General features: G+C 46.3%; 1 protein-coding gene across 5 annotated transcripts in view; it reads left to right on the top strand.

The window, feature by feature from the left end:
• The window catches only part of LOC134643910 (prospero homeobox protein 1-like), a 32,450-nt gene that overhangs the window by 1,576 nt on the left and 6,394 nt on the right, over positions 1-24,480 (top strand). For 2 of the 5 annotated variants that reach the window (XM_063496600.1, XM_063496599.1), the window contains 4 exons: positions 1-382; positions 3,318-5,372; positions 9,260-9,367; positions 14,401-14,595. The exon at positions 1-382 is cut by the window's left edge. In XM_063496600.1, the coding sequence (XP_063352670.1) occupies positions 3,384-5,372; positions 9,260-9,367; positions 14,401-14,595 (2,292 nt within the window). In that variant the 5' untranslated portion in view covers positions 1-382; positions 3,318-3,383. Of the gene's footprint in view, positions 383-406; positions 675-3,317; positions 5,373-9,259; positions 9,368-14,400; positions 14,596-24,480 lie in introns of those variants that run through there. The other 3 variants (XM_063496601.1, XM_063496602.1, XM_063496603.1) reach the window with 2 other exon arrangements.

The following is a 24,480-nucleotide window of genomic DNA, read 5'->3' on the forward strand; positions in this document are numbered from 1 at the left end:
TTCCTTCAGCCGCGTCTTAAAGTGGATCTTAGTGGCGGAGGAGCGCTCCAGCATCCAGTCCTCTGCATCCAGTGCGCCTCGGAGACACACATACACGCGGTCTCGCGCTCTCTCTCCCTCTCTCTCTCTAGCATACTCTCTATGTCTCTCACTCTTTCACACAGCACAGGATAGAGGGAGAGACCGACGCGCAAGAGCTCTTTTCATCTTCTATATTTTTTCCCCTATTTTGTTCCTTTCGCTCGCGTCGCCGACTTTATTCCAGCTCTTCATTCTCTGAGAAACTGTTATATTCCAGCATACAGCAATCCTCTGTGCCCTGCGCGTATTCTCATTTTTCCCCCCCGCAGGAGTTCAGGTTGTCCCCCTCTTCATCAAAAGGGTAAGTAACCTTGTCCTCGGATACCTCCCTCTCTTGTTCTCGTTCTGCCTCGCCTGCGCACGGTGGGCGGAAAAAATAAACAAATCAAACATCGTTAACGGGGAAATTTATTATGGTAATCAACTGCTAATCATTTCGATACGACATTATTTGCTCTGTTTCGTACCCTCATCTTGATCTGTGGTGAGAGTTGCGCGAGCAGCCCGTGTTTGTCTCGAGGATGATTTGCGAGCGGTAGCCCAGCCTTCCTCATCAAAGCACAGAGATCAAGTTGATTTCCAACTTTAAAAAAGTAAGTTTGGGAAGCGAGTTTTTGTGCGAAAGGAATCGTGATTTCTAACACGGGCTGTTTTTGGGTGGTTTTTTGGTTTTGTTTTTTTGTTTTTTTTAGGCTTCATGTGTTTGGCTCTCCTCCGCGCTTATTGTAAACTGTGAATTTGCTATGACCTCATATTGTCTTTGTCCCATTGGCTAAGTCTTATTTCGACTCATTACGGTATTTTTTAATTGATAAGTCAAACAAAAAGTCTTGCACAGTAAACTACCGAGGTACTCAGCCCTCCCGGTTGGTAAATGGGGTTTCTATCTTGTGCGGTAGCTCTCTAGGACAGATGTGATAAAGCGCAGTGTTTCGACTGTGTGCGCAACTCTTTTGATATCCAGGTCTGTTCGCTGGCAACTAAACAGATATCCAAACCAACAGATTTCAGTCTCACTTGAAGAAATGTTGCCGGACTTTTAGTTCAAACCTTAAAGAATTATTTTTAATTGAGTTTAAAACTTGAACTTTGCTCCTTTAAAAAAAACTTTTTGCATTTTCCTTTTTTTCCGTGAGAGGTTTAAATGGTCCGTTTATGCGTGTATTGTTTATGAGTTTTTAATTAAGGTGTATCCTTAAAGTTTGAGTGAATTTCTGTATATGAGTATGACAGATGCTTAAAATTGTTGCAAGTTTTTTTCTTTAAGAGAGAGAACAAGAGAGTGTGAGAGTGCGCATGGGCAATAGGGGACAGGTGCGTGTTCGGCAAAGACAGGTGCTGGTGACTATTTCAAGCAAGTTTCCCGAGGCAGTGAAGTGCGTTTCTTCTTCTTTCTTTCTTTCTTTTTTTACTCGTGTGGATGTATCAGGTCTTGTCTGTATGCCTGGATATGGCTATCACGACCTGAGCCAAAGGCATTTATCAAATGTTTTATTTTAGAATACTGGTGTCACAGTTTAACCCAGTGTGCATCCAGTAAGTCTGTACTTTCACAGTTTTATCTGCTACAAAATGTCATTTTTCCTCCCTAAATTACATCAAATACCATGTGCAACATGTGCACCACACTGCACAGTTTGCAACAAAGCCAACAGCAATGTTGTGTGTGTGCGTGTGTGCGCGTGCATGCAGTGTGAAAGTGTGAGCCTTAGTGGCAAGACAGAAGTCTTTTAAAAAGTCTTTTCACATGCACTGACAATGTAAAGATGATACGTTTCTTTTAGTCAGAGCTGAGGAAAAAGTATTCCTGAATCAAAAGAGAGAAATTTCTCCTGCTGTTTGCTTTCACTTGCACTTCAAAGAGAGCCTTCGAAATGAATGCCTTTGAATGTTAAATTATAAACATAGATCTGAACCCGCCATGTGACATGACTGCAGCTGCATTTCCATGTGAGCCAAATCAATATTTTTTATGTTTGCACACTATAAAAATTTAAGTTACCTTAAATTCATTAGATTTTATCATTTTCTGACTGAGCCATTGTGAGTCCTGACAAAAACTGTCTTGTTTAAAAAAAAAAAATGCCCACCTACACTTTTATCCTAAGAAAACACTGAAACAATTCACAAATTACTCACCTCAAAATATGTAATTTTTTTACAGAAACATTAAATTGTTTCTGACAATTACATTTGAGATAGGCTGCATCTGATATGGCTCTGACTGAGGCACTGCCACCGCTGCTTACATAGCATTATTGATGCAGCCCTGTACTGACAAAACGTTTTGCTTTCAGAAGGGCATTAGGGTTTTTTGTAAGAGCGCTTTAAGTTGCTCCTTGCCAGAGTTGACCCGCGTGACCTATTCATTTGAGCAGAATTAACTGCCCTTGCCAGATGAAAAGACAAACAAAAAACACAGAAGTGAGCTCATGCTGGCACCAAAATCAATAGGCCTATTTTGTGTTTCTTTTTTGTGTCACTTTTCCCATTGAGTATGATATGATGGCCATATTGATTAATGTGAATGCAGGACTTTTACAATTGCGCAAAGACTAAACGTGGTTTTAAATATTTTGAAATTTCTTGTTGAATTGACCGACAGCGTTTTAGGCTTCAGTAAAGTGTGTGCAGTGATACGTAGAATGTGTACGGCCTCCTCCATGCTTTTTTGTTTTTTGATGATCTTAACCCTGTTTCTTTTTATTTGATTTTGTGAGCTCCTACGTTGGCTCTCACTGCACAATCATGGAAATGAGGACAAGTACTTAAGTAATTATCATAATTTTATGCAGCTTTGTGTTCCGTGGGAATTGGTTCAGTGTCGCGCAGCATGTAACATGGGACAGGATAAAATGTAGGACTTTGCCCTGGAATGTCGAGCCAAGGCCTAATTCTGACCCCGTCTCCCTTTAGCCCTGTGTACTTACTACCTAAATGTAATGATGAATGTTTAACGTTCATCACTTGCAGAAACTAAGACGAGGTACTCTCTGCTGCTTTGAGAGAAATATCTTTAGTTTAGACCCATTGAATCGGCTACTCCAATTCTCTAGAGGTTAACGGATTCTGACTTTTTCAGTATATGAAAAAATGTTTAAGCTTTTTTCTTTCTTTTTCTTTTTTTTGGTACAGCTTTGGTTCTTGCTTAAGGACAGGCCAAAGTGAGGGAGTTAGATTCTGAAAATATTTTTCACTTTGGTGAGTCATGCAGCTGTGATTTTTCCCCCCTCCAGGTACTCAGAGGCTTTGATCCTAGAGGACTGGGTGTGTGGGATATGGCCCAATAGCAGCAGCCCGTGATGCCGGACCATGACAGCGACTCCCTCCTGAACAGACAGACCAAGCGAAGACGTGTGGACATTGGTGTTAAGCGGACCGTGGGCAGCACATCCTCCTCCACAGCAGCAGTCACCGCAGCCACCACTGATAACATTGCCCGCGCCAAAGCAGCCATTTTTAGTGCCATGAACTCTTTGAGCTCCCATTCTCACCACGGATCAGACACCGACTCCATGGAGTGCTCCGTTGTGCAGCCACATGGTGGGCCTGGCGTTGTGTCAGCTAGTGACAGTGAGTCCAAGTCCAATGTACTCCGAAAGCTACTGAAGAGGGCCAACTCATACGAGGACACCATGATGCCCTTCCCTGGCACCACCATTATCTCTCAGCTTCTCAAGAATAACATCGCCAAAAATGGAGGAGGGCCCGAGAGGGGAGAAAGAGGGGACAGGGGTGATAGAGGGGACTCTGGCTTCCCTGGATCAGGGCTCTCTAATGCAAGTTCTGATGCTCCCCAAGAGGATGCCTGCAGTAACTCCTCCCAGGACAGCACCCCACAAGAGTGTTTGTCACCATTTGGCCGTCCTCCTGGCCTGGCCACCTTTGACATAGAACGTCTCAATGATGAACACCTGCGTGCCAAGAGAGCTCGCGTAGAGAACATTATCCGTGGCATGAGCCATTCCCCCAGCGTGGTAGTACCTGCTGCTACCCGTCATGAGCGTGACCATGATATGGATGGAGAACGGGACATGGAGCTGGACTGCCCACCTCCTCAGTCTCAACAGCAGGCCCCCAGCAGCCCACGGGGAGGCGAGGTGTGCAGCAGTAGCCGAGAGAACAAGCGTAAACAGCGTTTGCCACAGCAGCAACAGCAGAGCTTCACCCAGCTGGTTTGCCAGAGAAAGGAACAGAAGCAGGAAGAGCGACGGCAGCTCAAACTGCAGCTGGAGGACATGCAGAAGCAACTACGGCAGCTGCAGGAGAAGTTCTTTCAGATATACGACTCAACTGATGACTCAGAACACAACGACCTCCACAATGACATAGGAAACATGTCAGAGGACAGCCCAGCCAGGTCTGATAACGGAGGTGACGATCGGGGTGGAGATGACTTGCGCTCTGACAATGAGATGTCTGACCTGGATCCGGGCCATTTCATAGACAGGGCGAGGGCATTGCTTCAGGAGCAAGCCCTGCTGGCTGACGGAGAGAAGCCAAGGAGAGAAGGGCTTAGCAGGAACAAAGGACACGGAGGTCCGGGTTCCTCGATGCATGCTGAAGGCAAACAGCTGGCAGAAACGCTGAAGCAGGAACTCAATTCTGCCATGACCCAAGTGGTGGACACAGTGGTTAAGGTGTTTGCAAAGCCTCCACGCCCTACACCTCAGCAAGCCTTTCCTACACTTTCCATACCTCCTGAAAGATTTCCTACTGCTGTCAATGGAGACAACCCCAACTTTCACACCGCCAACCAGAGGCTGCAGTGCTTTGGCGATGTCATCATTCCCAATCCGCTCGACTCCTTTACCAGCATGCCCGGGATCCCCGGCGCAACCAATGACCAAACTGAGGCACTGCCCTTAGTAGTGAGGAAAACACCCAGTGAGCACCACCACCAGGCCTCAGCTGTGGGTGCTCACGGTGGAAACCACCACCCCGCCCTTCACCCCTCCTCACTCTCTGCCTCCATGGGCTTCAGCCCCCCATCCTTTAGACACCCCTTTCCACTGCCTCTCATGGGCTACCCTTTCCAGAGTCCTCTTGGCGCACCCCCAGGTAGTTACACAGGCAAGGACCGTTCTTCACCAGACTCCATGGACCTGTCCAGGGAAGGCACTGGCTTGAGGACCAAGATGTCGTCAGGTCATCACCTGGGGCACCACCATCGTTCTTGTTCACCAGCACACCCTGGCAGCACAGCCGAGGGGCTATCCCTGTCCCTCATCAAGTCTGAGTGCAGTGATCTCCAGGACATGGCTGACATCTCACCCTACTCAGGCAGCAATGTATCCTTTAACAAATCAGGGTGGTGCACGTGTGAGTGTGCGCGTGTTATTGGTCTCAGCTGCGTTGGACGCTTGAAAGGCCAGATAAATAAATGTTTTAACATTGTGTGGTCCCGACTTACAGAGGCATCAGACTATCTCATGCCTCTGTAAGCCAGGGGGGGAAAAAAATCTGATTTCTGGTGGTAATTCCCCATAGATACAGGTTCGAAACACTGCATCTGAGCCACAAAGAGTTAAAAATCAAATCTTTTTGAGTATGTTTGAAACTAGCCTAAGAAACTGAGAAATTGTTGATGAATCACTTTTCCTCCCACTGCTGTTCTCCTCTCCATTGTACTGCATTGTTGTATTTATTTTTACACTCATACCTCTTCCTTCTCACAGCACCCTACAGCTTTTTCTTCCATCTTCAAACCTAAGTGCTTTAAAAGCCTTCTTGTCACATATCGCTTACTCGCAAAAGATTAGGCCCCCACGACATTAACCACCCCAATTCTCCTTATAAAAATGGCCTGGAAGAACAAGGAGGGGAATAGCTTCCTGGAACTTGGCACACAATAGTGTTATATAGCCTGCCTTATAGTTTAACCCCTGTGTGCCCCAATCATGCCCTGTGGATAAAGAGGCTATCCCCTACGGGAGGCTCAAATTGAATCCCCTGGGGACACGGGACTAATAGCTTAAACATTCAGTGCCTTCTCCGTTTCCTGTGTACCTCCTTAGTCCCTAAGTATTCAACACCCCTTAACCCTCATAAAAGTTTGATTGGCGTCACACTACCTTTTTTTGTCTTCGTGTCATTAACATTCATTATGTGCTTAACTAATTAATCCTATCGCTCTGTACCTGTTGTGGATATTATTAGCGAGTGAATATGTACACTTAACACTTTGGTTCCCTTGTTTGTGCACACCTGAGTGCCAAGCCTTTTGTGTGTCTGTGTGCGTGGATGCGTGTGTGCGTGTCCTTTTGTGTGTGCGTGTCACAAAAGGTTTGCCCGAGGAATCGGGAAAGATGTATATTTATGATTGCTTGTGTTTTCTCTTGTGTTCCTCTTATCATCCATCGCTGTTGTAAAAAGCCCACAATCATTGTCGTTTCTTCTCTCTTTTTTTCATTTCATAAAGATCTGTCAACAGCCCGGGGGGCCCTTCGGCTGTTGCTTGGCAGCCAAATACTTCTTTTTTTGTTTTCCCTCCCTGCAACCCCCCACACCCCCCTCCTCCCTCCTTTCTGTCTTTTCTTTGAAGCGGACGTTAACAGGTGTTTGCAGCGAGCTGTTTATCTTTCATTACCTCGCCTTGTCTTGTCTTCTGACCCAAGGGTGAACGCTTTCCAGAGATCCATAATCCTTTGCTTCTACGGGCTCCCGATGGAGGGATGAAAAGAGAGAGACATACAGAGACTGAGAGAAAGTAGAGAACAATCAAACCACATATGCCAGATGCTGTGGCTTTCATTGTAGCATTTATAAATTCAGGGCATTAACAGACGTACTCTTAAATGGAAAAGAATAGAAAGAACATGTCCACATGTGTTTGACATGTGCTTGCTTTTATTTTTTCATATTTTATTTCTCAATCCACAGGTTTCGAAGCAAAGTTTGCCATTTACGAGATATGGTTTTGCGCATTCTTTATTTTAATTAGCGTGACATGTATGAATTTGTTTGTTTGAATTTGCATCTGTTTTTATAGCAGCTTCCATTAGTGTGTTTTTTTTCCCTAAGCCTCAGAAGTCAGGGACAGCTTGTCAGACATTTTGCGAGGTGTGTTCAAGTTCACCAGGTCTCGGCAGTATTGTGGAGCAGATGGCTGCTATCAATTTCCTCATTTGTTCACAGTCCGACTCCAAATTTTCTTGTCCTTACACCTGGAATTAGGAAGTAGAGCAGCTATTTTCCTCTCATGACTTTGGGCTTTGGGGAAGTGTTGTGAGAATGATGATGTCTTGTCAGATGTGGCAGGCGAACAGTGGGCCAGCTGGTGTGAGTGCACCATCATGACAAAATAATAGCCTTGCACACCACCCCTAAGTCCAATCACAATTACATTTGCAAGCTGTGAGTGAATTGGAAATAGAAATGTCTCATTAGGAAATATGAAGCTTCTTAATTGGTGGCTCAGTGGAGGTGGTATGGTGATATAACCGGAGAGGTGAGACCTTAACATCTTTGTCTTAGAACAAATTTTAATTTCGGCGATAAGGACGTAGAGAGGGGGGGGGATGAAGCGACCCGTATACTAATTGAAAAAGCAAAAACAAATTAATCTAAGTGTAAGAGCGTGCCTTCAAACAAATCCCACCTTGCCTTATTGCAACAGAGATCTCTTTTCCTTCTGCCTCTCCCTCTCGCTCGCTCTGTCTGAGGATCCCATTGTATCCCCTCCACTCGGAGCAGATGGTGTGGTGTGGAAAGTGAAGTGCTGCTCTTTTGGCCAGGCCTGTCAGAGTAACACCAGTCTGCCAGGGTTTCCCCCACAAGACCCTCGCTGCGTATACAACTGACTCTCCCCTCTCTCTCTCTCTCTCTTACTGAATCACACAAAGTAGACAGGGTCTTTAAGGAGCCAACCCAGCGTGGTTCAGCATTTGCTGGCTTTGCCGTGTAACCCCGAGGCCAAGGGCAATCCAATCGAGCAGCTGATGCCTTCTTCCCGCTCTATAGTTACAGCTACATCTGGACACTTGACTGATTTTAACGGCCGCAGTCACCCCGGTTCATCATAAATTATGTCGAGCAATGTATCCTGTCCGCTCAAGTGTAAACAGTCTTCGGGAAAACTTAGAGCTGTATCTCCTGCGTGATTTAAATCCCTGCCTCGCTAATGAAAACCCTTGTTGAAACAGCCCGGGGTTTTAACACGTTCCCCCGCCCTCCATCCCCTGTTCCCTTTTCAATGTCTTATCCTCCAGATTGATATTATCAGTTGCATTATACGGCCGTTAATTCACCATGGAAATGGCTTGGGCCATTCGGTGGCGCAGATGTGTTTCATTCTCCCCATCACTGGCTGAGTCCAAAGCCTCAGAGCCCCTCTTCTCCTTCTCCTCCTCCTTCTTTTGCTCCTCCAAGGGTTTGGCAGCATCAGAGGAGCTGGGGGGCAGGGGTGGAGCAAGGGGGTGGAGGAGGGGGATGTAATTGAAGGCTGGAACCATGCTATCCCTCAAGGTGCCCCCACCAACCCATCTCCATCCGCTCGCTGCTGCTCAATCCAGGCGATCCATTAGGAAGACGAGGGAATCTGACGTGTATTTGAATATAGTCTCTGTGAGCACGAGCTGGGTTTTTGTGCCGGTGTTCAGGACTATCTCCTAGACCTTGTTTTGTCACTGATATGAAGCCAACATCAGACAGTCATATTCAGGCTTGGCATGTGCTGTCGCCAAGCCATTAGGCCTTCTTGCCCGTCACTGGCGTTAACTGCTGTCTTTGTCTGTGATATGCAAATGTCTCCTTTTTTCTTCTTCCTTTTTTTAGGGGGGGGCGGAGGTTAGCACAGGGTGTAGGCAAAGGCGTTTGCTCGCTTTGACTGTGAAATGAGCCTCCTTATGTAAAAGCAAGAGCTGTAGTGCTGGCCAGCGTTTTATTTACCGTGACGCTCTCACACCTGATACGCACGATGCTAATTGCAAGCAAATGGTTCTGCTTTGGTGCACTGTCTTCAGCCTCCTCAACCCCCCTCTGCAGTAACCCTGCACTCATGCCTAAAAGGAAATTTGGTTACCCACCATCCAAAAGATTATTTCTTGCCAAAATTACTGCAAATTATTACCAAGTTCTAGTTTGTGGCAATGTCTGTGTTTGCTTGATGTAGAAGTTTATTTTTGATGTTCTCCCCCCTCAAATTACTGTCGTTTTCCTTAATACCAGCTGTTTTCAGATCCAAGAAGGTCTCTCCCCAAATCATCTGAAGAAGGCCAAGCTCATGTTTTTCTATACCCGCTACCCAAGCTCTAACATGCTCAAGATGTATTTCTCTGATGTCAAGGTGAGTCCAAAACATGCTCATGATCTACAGACTTTCTTTGACCTTACAAACCTTTCCATTTTTGCCATACACCCTTCAAAAATTTGCTTTTAATTTTGCTTTGACGATCTCTGTGTTTGCTGTCTCGTGTGTAACAAATGAAAGGACAGGCAGACACCTTCTCCGACTTTCTGTCTTTTGCTCCAGTTTCTTCTCTACTTCCAACACACCTGCTTTAAAAGGGGAAGTTTGATTTGTTAATTGTGATATGCCAGCTTCGGTTGGCACGAACAATGTACACTTGTCTTCCCTTAAAATGATGTCGTTTCCTTACTAAGGCATTGGCTTTATGCAAAAGATGAAAGAAGAGGAAGTGGAATGGGTTTACGTGAGGGAGCTGTAGAGCCTATAAGTATTCTAAAGATAAAGACCGGGATGAGTAATGGAAGGGTGGAGAGGGCAGAGAGGAGGATGGAGCCTAGAGACAGAGGAGTGGTTATCCGAGCAGGTGTAAGGAGGACGGTTTGATGGAGGGAGAGGCGAAGCAAACAAGTTCAGTCGGAGAAGACGGAAGGGATAAGCGCAAGCGCCACTTGGGAGTTTAACGAAAAATTTGGAAAACGAAGAACAATACTGCACAAAAAAAAAAAGACCAGTAATACAATGGCCGTTGTAGATAACATGGTCGTTTTGTGTTATCGTTTTTTTATGTATGTGTGCTTCTTTTTGGACTACACAGAGGAGTAAACACTGTGACAGATCCAGGTTATCTCATTCAAATCAGAAGATAACGGTTTTTTTCTCCCCTCCGCTCTTGTGTGCCGTCACCACCAACCGTGACTCGCGGTTCACTTGACTTTCACTCATGATTTCTTTGGATGTTTGGAAATTCTCACATCATTTTTTTAAAAAAAAAACAACAGTACAGCGTCAGACTGATTTCAATTTTCCTGTTCTATTTTTTTTTTTTTTTAAATAGCGCAAACACTTAATATTGACGCTTTTAACCATTTTGCTCCAGTGACTAATCATTCCCATGGAGGTGGCCTCTCCTCATGAATGGCCTCATCAGATACTTAAACAAGGTCAAGATAATTAAGGGGATTATGAGTCACACACTGGTCTGTTTTTGTTTCCAGAGGAGGACAATAGACTCGAGCTGTAAGTTAGAAGACATGTATGGGAATGAGACCATCTAATTAGATTCACCCCGCGCAGCCTCTTAGTGAGTGGTTGTCTTCAGACAAAAAGTCGCGAAGGCTAATCAGGTCTTGACTAATCAAGGCTGGACTGTCAAGAACCCTGTGAACGTGGGAAGTGGGTTGCCCTAACAAGTGGAGGACGCCGTGGCTGTTGTTCCCCTTCATTAAGCTTCTTTTATGACTTTTTTTCTTTACTTTGAGGTGTTTTTTTTAATGTTTTGTCAGATGTGTCACGATTCCATTGTTGATATGACAGAATATCCTCTCACTAGCTCAAAGACATCTCTGTTATTGTTATGGATATTGTTATAATGGTTGGCGAATAATGAAATATTAGATAAACGTATTCAGTCGATTAATAAAGTCAGCTAAAGTTATTGTACTTTGGCTTTACAGTCTATGAATTATAGGTACCTTTGATTTTGCTTTTTCTACATTTCGCTTTCATTTTCAAGCAGCCCCAACCTGCCTCACCTGCACTTTTTATTTTTCTGGTCCATCTCTCTGTGGCTTTTAGCAACAAGCCTCAGCATTTGGGCCAGTCATGTGCTGTGGCGGCAGCAGAGGCCAGGACGGTTTTTCTCTTTTCTATATGTCATTCCTTCTCCTTTCTTTTTTTTCGCTGATGGTGTGGCATGGTATGTGCGCCTCGGCGGGGCCGGGGAGAAAGAAAAGCCAGCGGCTGGATTTTGAGTCACCGCAGTAACAAAAGCCCGCTTTCCAGGGCCGCTTTTTGTGTGCAGTCAGCCAATAGGCAGCCAGAGATTATCTCCCACAATTCACTCCTGCGAAAACAGGAAACGTTGGAAAGCCCTGATGACTGTGAAGGGGCTTACGAGAGAGAGAGCGGGAGAACGAGAGAACGAGAAAGAGAGAGAGGGAGGCCCGCACAGGCTTCTCTGTCTTTCTGCTCTCCTCTCCGGTTGTTCTGGATGGTAGCTTAGCGCTCTGAGGTCATCTGTGTGCTTTCTGCTCCATTGTTGACCACCATATCAGAGAAAATGTTGGCGAGAGAGACAGTTTGGCCTTTCATCTGCATGCCTTTCAGCATCTGAATAACATCTGAATAAACCCTACACCGCAAAAAAAAAAAAAAATCAACTTTAAAACTAATCTAACAGTCTACATAAATATGAATGATGTGTGTGTGAAGTTTGTGAGTGACAGTCAAAGCACTGGAATACTTTTGGCAGGCTACTAATATGGTTCAGATTAAGGATACTGCAGTGTTTTCCTTTTGTGGTCTTAAGTATGCGTTTGTGCATGAGCACAACATGCGTGTGAGCGTGTGTGCGGCGCTTTCTATCTTGTGCTCTTAACACTAAGCGCTGACCTTTCACAGGCTCTCGAGTGTGAGTGTGAGAAACACGCTTTCACTGTCTCTCTCTCATCTGCCTCTCAGCCAAGTGAGTGCACGTACACGCACACACGCACACACCTTTATATATACTTATATGCTGTGTGTGTGTGTGTGTGTGTGTGTGTGTGTGTGTGTGTGTGTGTGTGTGTGTGTGTGTGTGTGTGTGTGTGTGTGTGTCTCGCACATGCACACACAGACGTTTTCCTCACTGCATCTCATGTCTGTGCTGGCTGACCCCTGCCAGCTCTGATTAAGGAGCTGCAGTGATGTGCTCCTTTGAACCGATTCCCTCCTTTTACACTGAACACACTCGTCCTTAGCTGCTATCAGGGGGTGTCGGTCCCCCCACCAGCAACTTAATGAACCAAGACTGCTGGAAGCTGTAGGGGGACTTGCCAAAATTAAATCCCTGAGTGTATTGAGTGCAGTTAATGCGGGTATAATATAATTTAGTGTATTTACCTGCACTCTAGTAAATATTGTGTCTTTTTTTTGTATGCCCTGTGCTACTGCAGTCGTATGAGCCCTAATACATCTTCTCCCAAGCTGTCGGTATAATAAAGTAATCTTTGTCCTGAGTGACAAATGTGTCCGTCACTCAGCTGTAGTGACACCTAAGGTCTCCTGCATGAGCGATGGCAACTCTTTCACCGACTTCAATCTCAGTATGTAGTCTTCAGTCGTGCACGCGCTCAGATGCGCGCACGCACACACGCGGTCTCGTGGATTCGCCAAACAAACACCAATTTGCTAATTTGCCCCCAATAGGATACGAGAAATGCTTTACGCTACGCTGACAACTTAAGTGAAACAACGCGTTTGTGCACCGTCACACTTCGCCAGCCTGCTGCATTATGTGTGTTTAAGAATAGCCCCGCGCAGCCCAGGTATTTGTAAGTGTCAGTAGTTTGTTTGTTTGACACTCTGATGTCACGACCCCAGCTTGCTGACTGCTCACGTTCCTACCCTCTACCCCCCGCACCGCCACCCCCAGTGAAACGCCATTGTCCGACAGCACTGACCTGCACCCATCCTCCTCTCTTGCAACCCTCCCCTCCACCCCATTTATGCTCACCCTGCACTTTAGGACAGCCGCCATGCTACCCCTCCTCTCTGCACACACCCTCCTAAACCCCTGCCAAACAATGTCGAGCGGACTTATTCTTTTCCACTCCGCCATTATGTCATCCGCTGATCATTCCAGAACGGCGCGGCCCACTCCTTTAGCTCTGTTCCACCTTGGTGTGGCTGTTTCACCTCCTCTGATTCCCCAACTTTTCTGTTCCTCCCATTTTCGTGTGCTTTCGGGTGTTTGACTGCCATCCCAGATTACAAAGTGTGTGTGTCTGTGTGTTTGTGTGTCTGTGTTGTCGAACAATGGCCAGAGTCTAATCTCCATGTCAAAACCGCTCTGCCTCCCCAGCGAGCAGTCCGCTCAGCGTTTAGTAGCGTTTTGTCCTCCTATTCTTCAAGCACCACAGAAAGAGCAGAGGGGAGGGAGGAGTGAAGGCCTGTGAGTGTGCGTGCATATGTGTGTGTATTTTTGTGTGTGTGAACAAGGATGTGGGCGATGGTTTAGGGGTACAAGCTTTCCAAAATTTTGAGCTCAAGCAGTTTCAAGGAGCAAAGCAAAAATGCTCTGTGTGTGTGTTTCTAGGAAGTAAATTACAACTTTGAGTGCAACATTTTATGGTTAGGCAACTATCCTGATCCCCTGGTGTCCTTATCTAGTTGTATGGATGTTTAGACAGTGTGTTTTCACTGATGAGGCCAGCCGGAAAAAAAGAGCTGGGAGACCCGTAGAGCTTCTTAATAGGTTTACCTCGCCCTATTGAATCCAGCCGAGCGGCACAGATCAGATAGCCACAGCGCTTATCTCTGTCTTTCTCCCTCCTTTCCTTCTTTCTTTGCTCTTTTTCTTCTCCTTTCTTCCTGTGCGGGAGGTGCGGAAAGGGGAGGAGGATCAGAGTGTAATTGGTGAATGGGGTTAAGTACATGTTTGAGCCCCCCGCGGGCCAGGGCGCTTCAGATGATGACTTAATCGTTTTTCTGGTCAATTATGTGTTTGCGGTCTCACCCCCTCTGTTCCACCTCTCCCTCCACTCTCAGGGTTATGATAGGGGGGAGGTCTGCTCCCAGCGGGGAAGATGAACCACAGCCACACACATAGACTCTCTTCCACTCCCTCTTTTCTCGCCTTGCCCCCCTCGCGGCTTGCTGTCTTACTTAATATCTCTATTATCTTCCCTCACTCCATAACCCGGGTTTCTTGCCACCTCAGCTCTCGTATATGAAAAGACACTGTGTCATCCTTACACTTCTTCTCCCCTCATGCTCAAATCCAGCGGCTTAATTAGGTCTACAGAAGACAGCCTTGTCTTTGTAAAGTTTGCACGAAGCGTATTTGCATATTTCAAAATGTCTTTGAATTGAATTTCGCATGAAACAGTCTTCCTAAAACATGCTAAACCCTCCCTCATCTCTGATTCCAGTTTAACCGCTGCATAACCTCCCAGCTGATAAAGTGGTTCAGCAACTTCCGGGAGTTCTACTACATTCAGATGGAGAAGTTTGCCCGGCAGGCCATCAATGACGGAGTCACCGGAGCAGAGGAGATGAGCGTCAGCCGAGACTGCGAGCTCTTCCGAGCCCTCAACATGCACTACAACAAGGCCAACGACTTTGAGGTAAACACCGGCCAGGTTTCAGCGATTCTGTGCACGCCACACCGTAAAAACTGCACATGCTCCTAAGGAGGAACTGAGTGCACATGCCGCCCTTATGAGCAGAAAAACAAAACTGCTGAATTTCACCTGATACCTGGTGATGTAGGCGGGTACTGTGACACCGTGTCCTCTCTGACACTGTCTCACTGCAACTGTCCTCAATGCTGAGTTCAAGTCTCTTATACATCCTGTGACACTGTGCTGTAATGCACAGTATAAGGTAGCTTTTGCGCCATTACATAAAGCCCAGAGTGTTTTTGTTCGTGACGGTGCATTTTCTCAGGGTTTGTGTGAAAGGAAAGTTCAGAATCACCAGATCGGAAGATCCGTGTTTTTCACTCTAGTCTACGTGAGAAGCTCTCATCTAATGAGGAAGAAGCCTCGCTGACAACTTACCAGTTTTGCATTTAGCGTTGTTAATTTCCTCTCGGGAGGGCGCCTGTGTGTGTGTCTGCAGGTTGTTTTCTGAAAAACAACATTTTACTTCCCCGTATTCATTTACCTGTCACTGTGGCGTGACGTTTATGTGTGTATCTTCCAGCGTATTGCAATCATAAATTCTCAGCAGGCAACTTCACCTTTAATGTGTTTCATTTCTCTCACTTCTCCTTTTGCCTACCTTCGTGTGTGTGTGGCGGTGTGCGTGTGTGTCTGTGTGTGTATGATGTTTCAGGATCACCCAAACTCTCTCAATGTCAGCTGACAAAAGACCTTTTAAAAGCTTGTTTTAAGATGGCCCTGAAGAGAGTTGGATTTGGGTATGTGTGTGCGTGTGTGTGTGTGTGTGTGTGTGTGTGTGTGTGTGTGTGTGTGTGTGTGTGTGTGTGTGTGTGTGTGTGTGTGTGTATGCAGGTGAGCACTCATGTTTGTGTATTTGTTATAGAGAGATTGAGCCTGTGTATGCGAGAGTTTTGTTGTTGCTGCATTTCCCAGTGTCCTGTTCACCTCGAAGGGTACAGCCGTCCCTTGGACCGGCCTGGCATGCTGGCAAAGCACTTCTCCAGCATATGTGTGTGTGTGTGTGTGTGTGTGTGTGTGTGTGTGTCACTTTGAGGGGGGAAAAATCTCACTGTTATCAAGGTTAAGCGTCCTACTGTTTTAGTGAGGGGAAGGGGAGAGAAAGAGAGTGAGAGGGGGGTAAGGGGGAAGAGGGAGATGGATAGATAGGGGATAGAGGGTGAGAGCTTGGAGACAAAGGAGAAAGCGATGAAGGGAGGGAGGGAAAAAGGGAATTGAGGGGCGAATGGAAAGGGAAGAAAGAAGGGTAGAAGGAGAGATGGGGGGGAAAGAGAGATGACGTGCAGGAGCGAAGTGCCCTTGCGAGCAGTGGGAGTTTTGCAAGCGCTCACATTTAAAGTGCCTCACTCTCTTTCTCTGTGTTTCCGTCTATCTCTCTCTGTCATTATTTGTCCACTGGGGCTCTTCTATGTGCACCCAAACACACACACACACACAGTTCCCCACATCCATCTTCAACCCTCTTAAGGGAGGCTTTGAAAGAGTGTGGCAGGCACTTGTATATATGAGGTCTTAATATGGCAAAAGGCCATCAGAGCAAAACAGAAAGAAAGTCCTTCTATTCAACTGCTCACGAGGAGCGCAGAAATTATTGGGTGAGTCAATAAAACTCAGGTCTAAACTAAAACAACAACAGCCCTTTACCTACTCTGACAGGAGAATGGTAAGGATTTTATTTTATTTTATGTCTTTATTGTGTTCTAATCATTAAGGGTTCTTTTTTTTTTCCTTAAATTTGATATTTTCCATAAGACTGCTTCAGCTTTCATATCAAATTATGCTCTCCCTGTGAGCAATCACCTGACACCCCTAACAGGAAATGGAAGTCCCTTTTGGGAAATGAGCTACCAAAAAACACCCCACTCCAGAAACTTGCTGGGTGTACAGTCAGGCCGACATTATCAGTCAGAAATCAAAGACCTCTTCCAGAGAGCTTTTAAAACATTATTTTTGCAGAATGATATATATTAATTATATAGTTGCTCATATATGGACTGCACATTAATACTACTAATGGCTTAAACTAGTAAAGGTTGGCTGAAGATGGAGTTTAATGTAAGTAAATTTGAAAAATGTAACGAAGTGAAGCCTGCGTTACAGCGTACGAGCTCACACTACAAATGGCACCATACTTCACTGCGAAACACACGAAATGACATTCTTGGATAGGTTCGCGTGACTCTCGTAATCTCTATGACTAGAGTTTGCAAATCCTAAAAAACTATGCACGCAACATCCAGTAAATATCCCGTACTCGCCCAAACAGCGTTCACATGCTCCCCGCCCTCCTTCCTCCCGACAAAACCCCTTGTTTCTGAAGCATAAATTAGATGAGGCACCTTTTAGACAAGACTATCATTCTTCTCCTGGAACCAGGAAGTTACTGTTGAAACAGGCTTAAGGGGAACAGCCTATTTGCATACATAAATGTAAAAATTTGCAAGAAGACAGACAGAGAGGAAAAGAGTGAGAGAGGCCAGGTGAATAAGTCTTCTGTTGGCCGAGGAGTTGCAGCGGTGGAGGAGGGTGGGAAGGTGTTTTGCATATTAAGGTTTTTTTTTTTTTTTTTTTTGCTGGGCAGGTGTCTGAGAGATACAGGAGCTGATTAGAGTTTAGCACAAGGAAAATTTGCCCAGCCATGCAAATTCTAACCCCCCTGACAAACCAACCGCCTTGGTGAGCACGAAGACTCTGCGTGCAAGAGTGTTAGTGCGTGGCTTTCGGTGCACATGTGTGGGTGTTATTAATGTGTGTGTGTGTGTGTGTGTGTGTGTGTGTGTGTGTGTGTGTGTGTGTGTGTGTGTGTGTGTGTGTGTGTGAGTGCGGGTGCGTGGGTTGTGTGTTTTTTGCTTTTTGATGTTTGTGTGGGAATGATGTGTTTGTGTGTATTACATATGTGCGCGGACACATTTGTTATGTTTTTTTTTTCCCGTCTTATGTGTGTGTGTGTGTGTGTGTATGAGTGTAAGTGTGAGTGTGTGTGTGAGTCATAGAGGTAATGTGGAGATGGAAATGTACTGGATGTGTATCAGGATGCCCCCAAGGCCCTTTTCTGTGGATCTCTCCCCTTTCTCCTCCACCTCCTCCTCCTCTTCCTCCCCTACCTGCCTGCACCACCACTTGAAACAGGAGCCTACGCAGATTCAGCAAGCGCACACACACACACACACACACTCAAACACACACACACACACACTGAGTTTTCCCTTTGCCAGATTCTGCATCATCAAAGTTCCATCCACCTTGGTGGCGTCTTTGGAATGAATATGTCCTCTGTTTCAGTGATCGCACACTGAAACACACATTAACACACACACACACACACGTCTGTGGCCTTTCTTGTTTGATGCTAATCTGCTCTGTCACTGTGCTGGCCTAAAACGCTCCCCATCTCCCTCCCAGCTTCTCTTTTGTCGCGATTGTTTCCCCTTTTCCTTTCATATCCCTCCTCCCTCATTCCCTCTCGTCGTTCTCTCTTCCTTCTGTTCCCTCCCTCCTTTCATTCTTTCATCCTTCTTTTTTGCATGTCTTCCGTTCTCCCCCCACCCCCCCTCGCTTTTTTCCCCCCCTATTAGGAAGTTTTAATGGCATAATTGTCACATTCCTTCTGGCACAATGAACACCAGCAGTAATTAAAGAGCTTGCCGTTAATTATCTAGACCCCGGCTCTACTTTCCTCTTTTCTCAAACCCCCCTCCTGATCCCCTCTCTTCTTCTCTTTCTTCTCCGCTTCTCATTCGCTCTGTCCATCGCCATCAAAGTCTTCCGAAACACACCCGGCCTCCCAAAGCCTTGACTTTGAGCGAGCAGCGCTTTCATGTGAGGACTCAAGTGAAAATTCTCACTTAGTGTCCTTTTTCTTTTTACTCTGCAGCCCCTCTGCCTGTCTTTGAACCTCCAATGACAACACACATCATCTTTCATAAGACAGGAATGTGTGTGACCTGGTAATGGGTTAGAGACAGCGGGGGGAGAGAGAGAGAGTTTGAGGGTCTCATAAAGAGGCAGTTTTATGATGGCTCTGGGAAACTCTCAGATTTCCATAAGGCAGCCTAGGCCAAGTTTTCTCTGTCAGTGACCACTCCTCCCACAGAGGGCACACACACATACACACACCTGGGCGCTTAAAGAGGAAGTCCCTGTGATCTCTATGTGAGAGGGAGGTACCAGCAAAGGCTGTGAGAAGCCCTCGTCTGCATACACACACCCGGGTATCATGTGTCCTCCCTTATCAGCTGCTCTTTTTTCTATTGCAAAGATGTTTCACTCCTTTTCTCTCTCTTCCCCTTTTGTCCGTCTGTCCGTCTGTCATCTCTCTATTTGAATTGATAACATCCTGCCATGGAGATTCTGCGCTGTGTTTTTATTTGTTTCTTAAAGCAAAGGGACAAAACTTTCTTTAGTTCATCCTCTTCTTCCTTTCCCCAACTTCTCCTCCCAGCGTCTCCCTCCTTCCCGTGCTCTCAGTGTCTCTCCAACTCTCCATCCATTACCAGAGCCACAGAGAGCTGAGAGCAGATGCTGTCTGTCCAACCGCCGTGCCCCATAGCATTGTGTGCTTCACCTCTCCTTCCCCCCGCTCTCCCTCGTTCCTCCTCTTCACGTCCCTCTCGGGGCTCCATTTGTTCTCCACCCAGAGAGGCTAATGTCTGTTTTCTCCTCCTCCTGCCGCCGCTGTTGCTTATCCCCTCCCCGTCTTGCACTCCTTCATTCCTGGCCCCCTTTTTTTCCCCTATTCCTTCACCACATACGCTACGGTGTGTTTGTGTGTGTCTGTGGGGCTCTGGGGTGGGATGGGGTGGCATTGACCGCGTTTGACCTCAGGGAATTTGAGGTGAAAAGGTCAGAGCCACTGCATTGGATGCACAGTGACGCAAACAAGTATAAACATACATAAGTACCTAAAAACACACGCTTTCACACAGGTGTAGCGCTTGTACTCAAACGGCTCTAGGGTTCTCTTTGAAAAGCGATTGAAGACAAAAGGAGGTAGAAGATGGAGCACGAGAGATGAGAAGCTGGCGGTATAGATTTAGGTTCAGACCTGCCAAAAATACAAGCAGTACAATTTGCCAGTGGGTTTATGTCAACAGCACACATGCACACACACCTCCCATCGCCCTCTTCTCTCCCTCATCTTGTCTACACAGTATCTACTTTGGTTTTCTTTCCTGCCTATTAAAATCTCACCTCTCCTCCTGAACATTTAAATCTGCAGAGCAATGCGTCACGCGCAGCGGCAATACGTAAAATAATCCACTCGTCTTGTGTAAACATATTCATGAATATGTTTGCCTTTTGCTTTTCACAGAGATGATGAAAAGCCTTCAAGTTAAGGCAACGATGCTGACCTTAGGGCGGGAAATGTCTTGCGTTGTGCAATCATATTTATTGTTTTAATAAACATGAACTGAGTCACAGGTAGACCTTCGTAGATTCGGGCTGAGATAAATAAGACTGTGAGATGTAATAACTTGGTGATGATAACAGGCTCGAAAGGTCCGTTTTCCAAAGTTTTGCCATCCTAGAATTAGGGATATTACACTCTGCCATGTCACTGGAATTGAGGTGGAAGGAATTTTGTTTGTTTGTTTGAAGCTCAAAAATCAGCATCTCCCCAAAAAGCAACAGCTTTACTTACCTTTTGGATAATCTGTTCGTCAATTCTTCACTTCAATTCTGCTTTCTTACAAGCTGGCAAGATACCACCGAAAAAGAAGTGAAGACATTTGTTGTTCTGGTGCTAATTGTTCAAAGTGAGACTTGCATCAAGATTACTGTTCCCAGGTGGTATCTGCTGGCAGGAGTAAGCATATCTACAAAATGGATCTTATTCTAACCAACCTTCAGATATCAACCCAGACCTTCACTGAACCCAGGAGCGCCAGTTCAAACTTGTCTCATGACTTTTTAATTTTTTTCTTACGGAGAAGACTTAGAGAAAGAAAAGAATAGAGCGTGTGATCATCTGCTACTCGCTGAATAGCTTGGGGCTATTAAGGACCCCCGTTTGACACACTCTGACAGGTCTTTTCTTTACTGTGAAGGCTGTGTGTGTGTGTTTGCATGTATGTGTGTGTGCATATATGTGATTTACAGATTTATTCTGTGTTCCGATTAAATGACCGGAGCTGCGTGTAGAGCCTGGGGCAACAGGGGTAGCAAGGAATCACTTAAAGAACTACATGATCCCTTTGCTCCTTTTTCACCTGCTCGCGCACACAGACACACACACACACACAAACGCACACACACACCATCTTGTTGTGCTAGCTTGCTTTTTCCAACAGCGCACACCCACCTCATCCTCCTCTTCCTCTCTTCTTCTCCCCTCTGCTCCCTCCTTCTTTCGCTCCTCCTTCTGTCCCTGGTCACCTTGTGAGGGGCAGCCTGCTCTGTGGCACAGCTGCTGATTATGTCATTATTTCTGGACCATTTTGGTCTCCCTTGGTTGGTGTGTGTGTGTGTGTGTGTGTGTGTGTGTGTGTGTGTGTGTGTGTGTGTGTGTGTGTGTGAGAGAGAGAGAGAGAGAGAGAGAGAGAGAGAGAGAGAGACTAATGAAGCGTGGCAAAGGGACGCATGCCAAAATGACCAGGGCGTGCATCAGAGCTGCAGATGTGTCAAAGCAACCCCCCAATATCTTACACACACACATACACACACACACACACGCACACACACACTCATGCTTCCCCCACTGATGCCAGACGCTCCCTCCTTCAATCCAATCTGCAGTTTATTATTTTTCTTTCGTCTCCTGCCATCTTGCTCCTTCACTTGCCCTTCCATTCCATCTACTCCTATCCGTCCATCCATCTTCTATCCTCCCTCCTTTGCCGCACCTCCTTGCGCTCCATCCTTTATTGTTTGCCCACCACCCACCCAACACCCTCCTTCCTCCTACCCTTCTATTCTTCCTCTCCCTCCCTCCCCCTCTTCTCCTCCTCTCCAGATGTCCTGTTCCTATCTTCCAGACTCCCTTGCTCCTTTCTTTCCCTTCTGCCTCCTGCGCTCTCAGTCTCTCAAAGCTGAGCTGACTTCCTGACCTCAGGAGGCCCTGTTACAGCGCTCAGTGACCCCCCTCCCAGATTGGCTTCTCTCACCCATGCAAGCTGAGTCGATGAATTTTTAAGTCTCCAGACACGGGACAAACTGTGATTTCAGAGCTCCCCTGCTGTTAGCAGCTATTCTTTGTACACACCACGTTTTGTCGATTGTAGCCTTCAAACAATTGACAAGTTCTAGAAACTGAAGGGACAGCAGGAGGAGAGGAAAGAAAAATTCCCATTGTGGATGGGATAGGAGAGCGACTTCATCAGTGTCTTTGACCCTGGCATGCCCTTGACTTGCCAGCAGAGGTGCACCTTGAGAAAAGCCCATGTGACGCTTATGCTCGTGTCCACATAGGCACACCAGACAGCAAGATATACACACACATGTATGCACGACAGACCCTCAAGGCTCCCTGTTCTCAAGGCTATCAGTGGAGTGAGGGTGGCTGATGTTTGCTCAGCTTTGAGGCCCATTTCCCGTCCCAGCAGTCTCCCTAACGCTGGTGCAAACCTCTCCAATGAGAGATGTCAAGAATGAAATTGTATTTTGGACAATGTTGCGAAAATGAAGAAAAAATTTAACTACGGATCTTCTGTGACTTTACCCTTTCTTTTCCCGATTGGTCAGATTCTTCAGCCGTGGCACAGTCTTAACGGAGGGGGGGCTGGGGGGGCAAGCGTGGTGAGGGGTAGGAAGAGACATGGGACATGGGTTGTGTTTGTCCAAAATAACAGTGTGGACCAAGGGCTTATCAAGGCCTTTGTAGATTATTGATTGGAGCAGATATGTGAGGCACGGGAGGCTTATGGGCCAGTGCATGTTTGAGGTTTGCAAACCTCTGGCTTGACTCACTCAAATGTCAGTTTCAGCTCTTGTTTTCAGACCCTTTAATGTGTGCAAACTTTAGATTACTTAAGACACAGGTACCACAAAAATACTTATTGCATATCAGAGTCAGATAACCCCCCATCTGTGGCATTGAGTGCACTACAAAATCTATAAATTCCACGTCTCACAAACACAAACACAGTGACCAAAAAAGCATGGGAAGTGTTGGTATTCCCAGGCTGAGTTGGGGTTAGGAATTAACCTGGCTTGCAGCGAGGGCTTATGTTGTGTCCCTGCATTTCATCCTTCAAGGCAAAAGCTTGCTAGAACACTCACTCACACTTACACACACACACAAACACACATACAGCCTTATCTTCCAGGGTCTTGTCTTGTTTGGCTAACACTGTGCAAATAGAAGGTGCAATACATCTCCTGACAGTTCCCAAAAGCAAAGGGGAGAAACACGTTGGTCAAACAAACAGCCAACCCTGAGTCACCGAGAGAGAAGAGATTTCTCAGGCTTTACCGAAACACATGCGAAAGACACAGGCCCGTGCACGCGCGCACACACACACACACACTTACAGACTTGCACGCAGAGTGTGTAACAGTAGCCTTTATTTTGAGGGCTTGGGCCTCTGGCTACCTTTTTAAACGTTTGTCTAAGCAGTCTTAAGATGAGGGCTGCTGCTGGAGTGAATAGCTCCCAGCAAGCCGTCCACAGGCTCCTATTGTCCTCCGTCATATTTTATTATCTCATCAAAAAGCAGGAAATCCGATTCCCTCTCTCTGAAAAAGAGCTTATCCTTCTGTCTCAAAGCAACCTGTCACGGGTGAGAGAGAGATGGACAGAATGGGGAGAGAGTGTTGTGGGGGAGAGGGGGCAGCCATTGAAAAAGACTGATTTACCGCCTTAATGCTATCAACCCTACTTTCCTTTTTCTTCCACCCTGCCTTTCTCCTTGATTAGAAGGCCCCCTAACACCAAGCACAATGTAAATGTCAGGGTATTGCAGCTTTATCATCTTTGCCGATTCTTTCCACTCCTTTTCCCACTCCGTCTTCCGCTTTTCATATTGTGTTACACAGGGCGAGAGCATTCATTTTCATGAGAGCTCTTTATTGGTTGTTTTTTGAATGCTTTGCCGCTGCGTATGTCAGCCGAAATTCAACATGAGCAAGACAAGAAAGTTTACCCCTTCCTTGTTTTGCTAGTCCAAATTAAAGGCATCACATTTAAGCTTTCTTTTTTACTCCACTTTTGAAAAATGGACCAAAAGTCAAAGAGAAAAGGTTCATTTTCAGATTTAGCCTGCTTAGCAATAGATTCACTCTCAGTCACCTTGTTTGCCTTTTCCAGGCGTCACTCCTCACACACACACACACACACACGCAACTCCACATCCTTCCCTCGCCACCACTTCGCTGCCTCTTTCCATCCATCCCTCTCTCCTCCCTCTCTCTTTGTACATCTGTCCTTTAATTTTGGGCTCTGCTGAGAAGTTGTTAAAAACCCCTATGAAATATGTATGAAGGATTGTGAGCCACGCGATTGGCCCCATTTACTGGACAGCCGAGCGAATGAACGGCCACACTGGATAATCCCCCACAATGCCTCTGGAACAAAGGCCCAACAGCTGACCCTAGAGAGACAGAGAAAGATGAAGAGGGAGGGAGGCAGTGAGGCGGTTTGGGGGGGTTAGAATGGGACAAGGTGGAGGGGGGGTGCAAACAGTTTAGGCTCACTGCTGGTCAGGAGGAAGCTCAGTCACACACACACACACACACAACTCACATATACTCGCAAAACAAAGGCTTGTGGGACAGGAATAACTCCCTTGTTCTGTTGCGCCGCTCTCTCTCCTTAGACTCTTCTCGGCCCCTCCTTCTCTCACCATCTCTCCCTCCCTCCCATTCTCACTCTCTCAGTCAAGAGGATCTGAA

The sequence above is a fragment of the Pelmatolapia mariae genome, linkage group LG15 (genome assembly GCF_036321145.2).
Source record: "Pelmatolapia mariae isolate MD_Pm_ZW linkage group LG15, Pm_UMD_F_2, whole genome shotgun sequence".
Classification (NCBI taxonomy): Eukaryota; Metazoa; Chordata; class Actinopteri; order Cichliformes; family Cichlidae; genus Pelmatolapia; species Pelmatolapia mariae.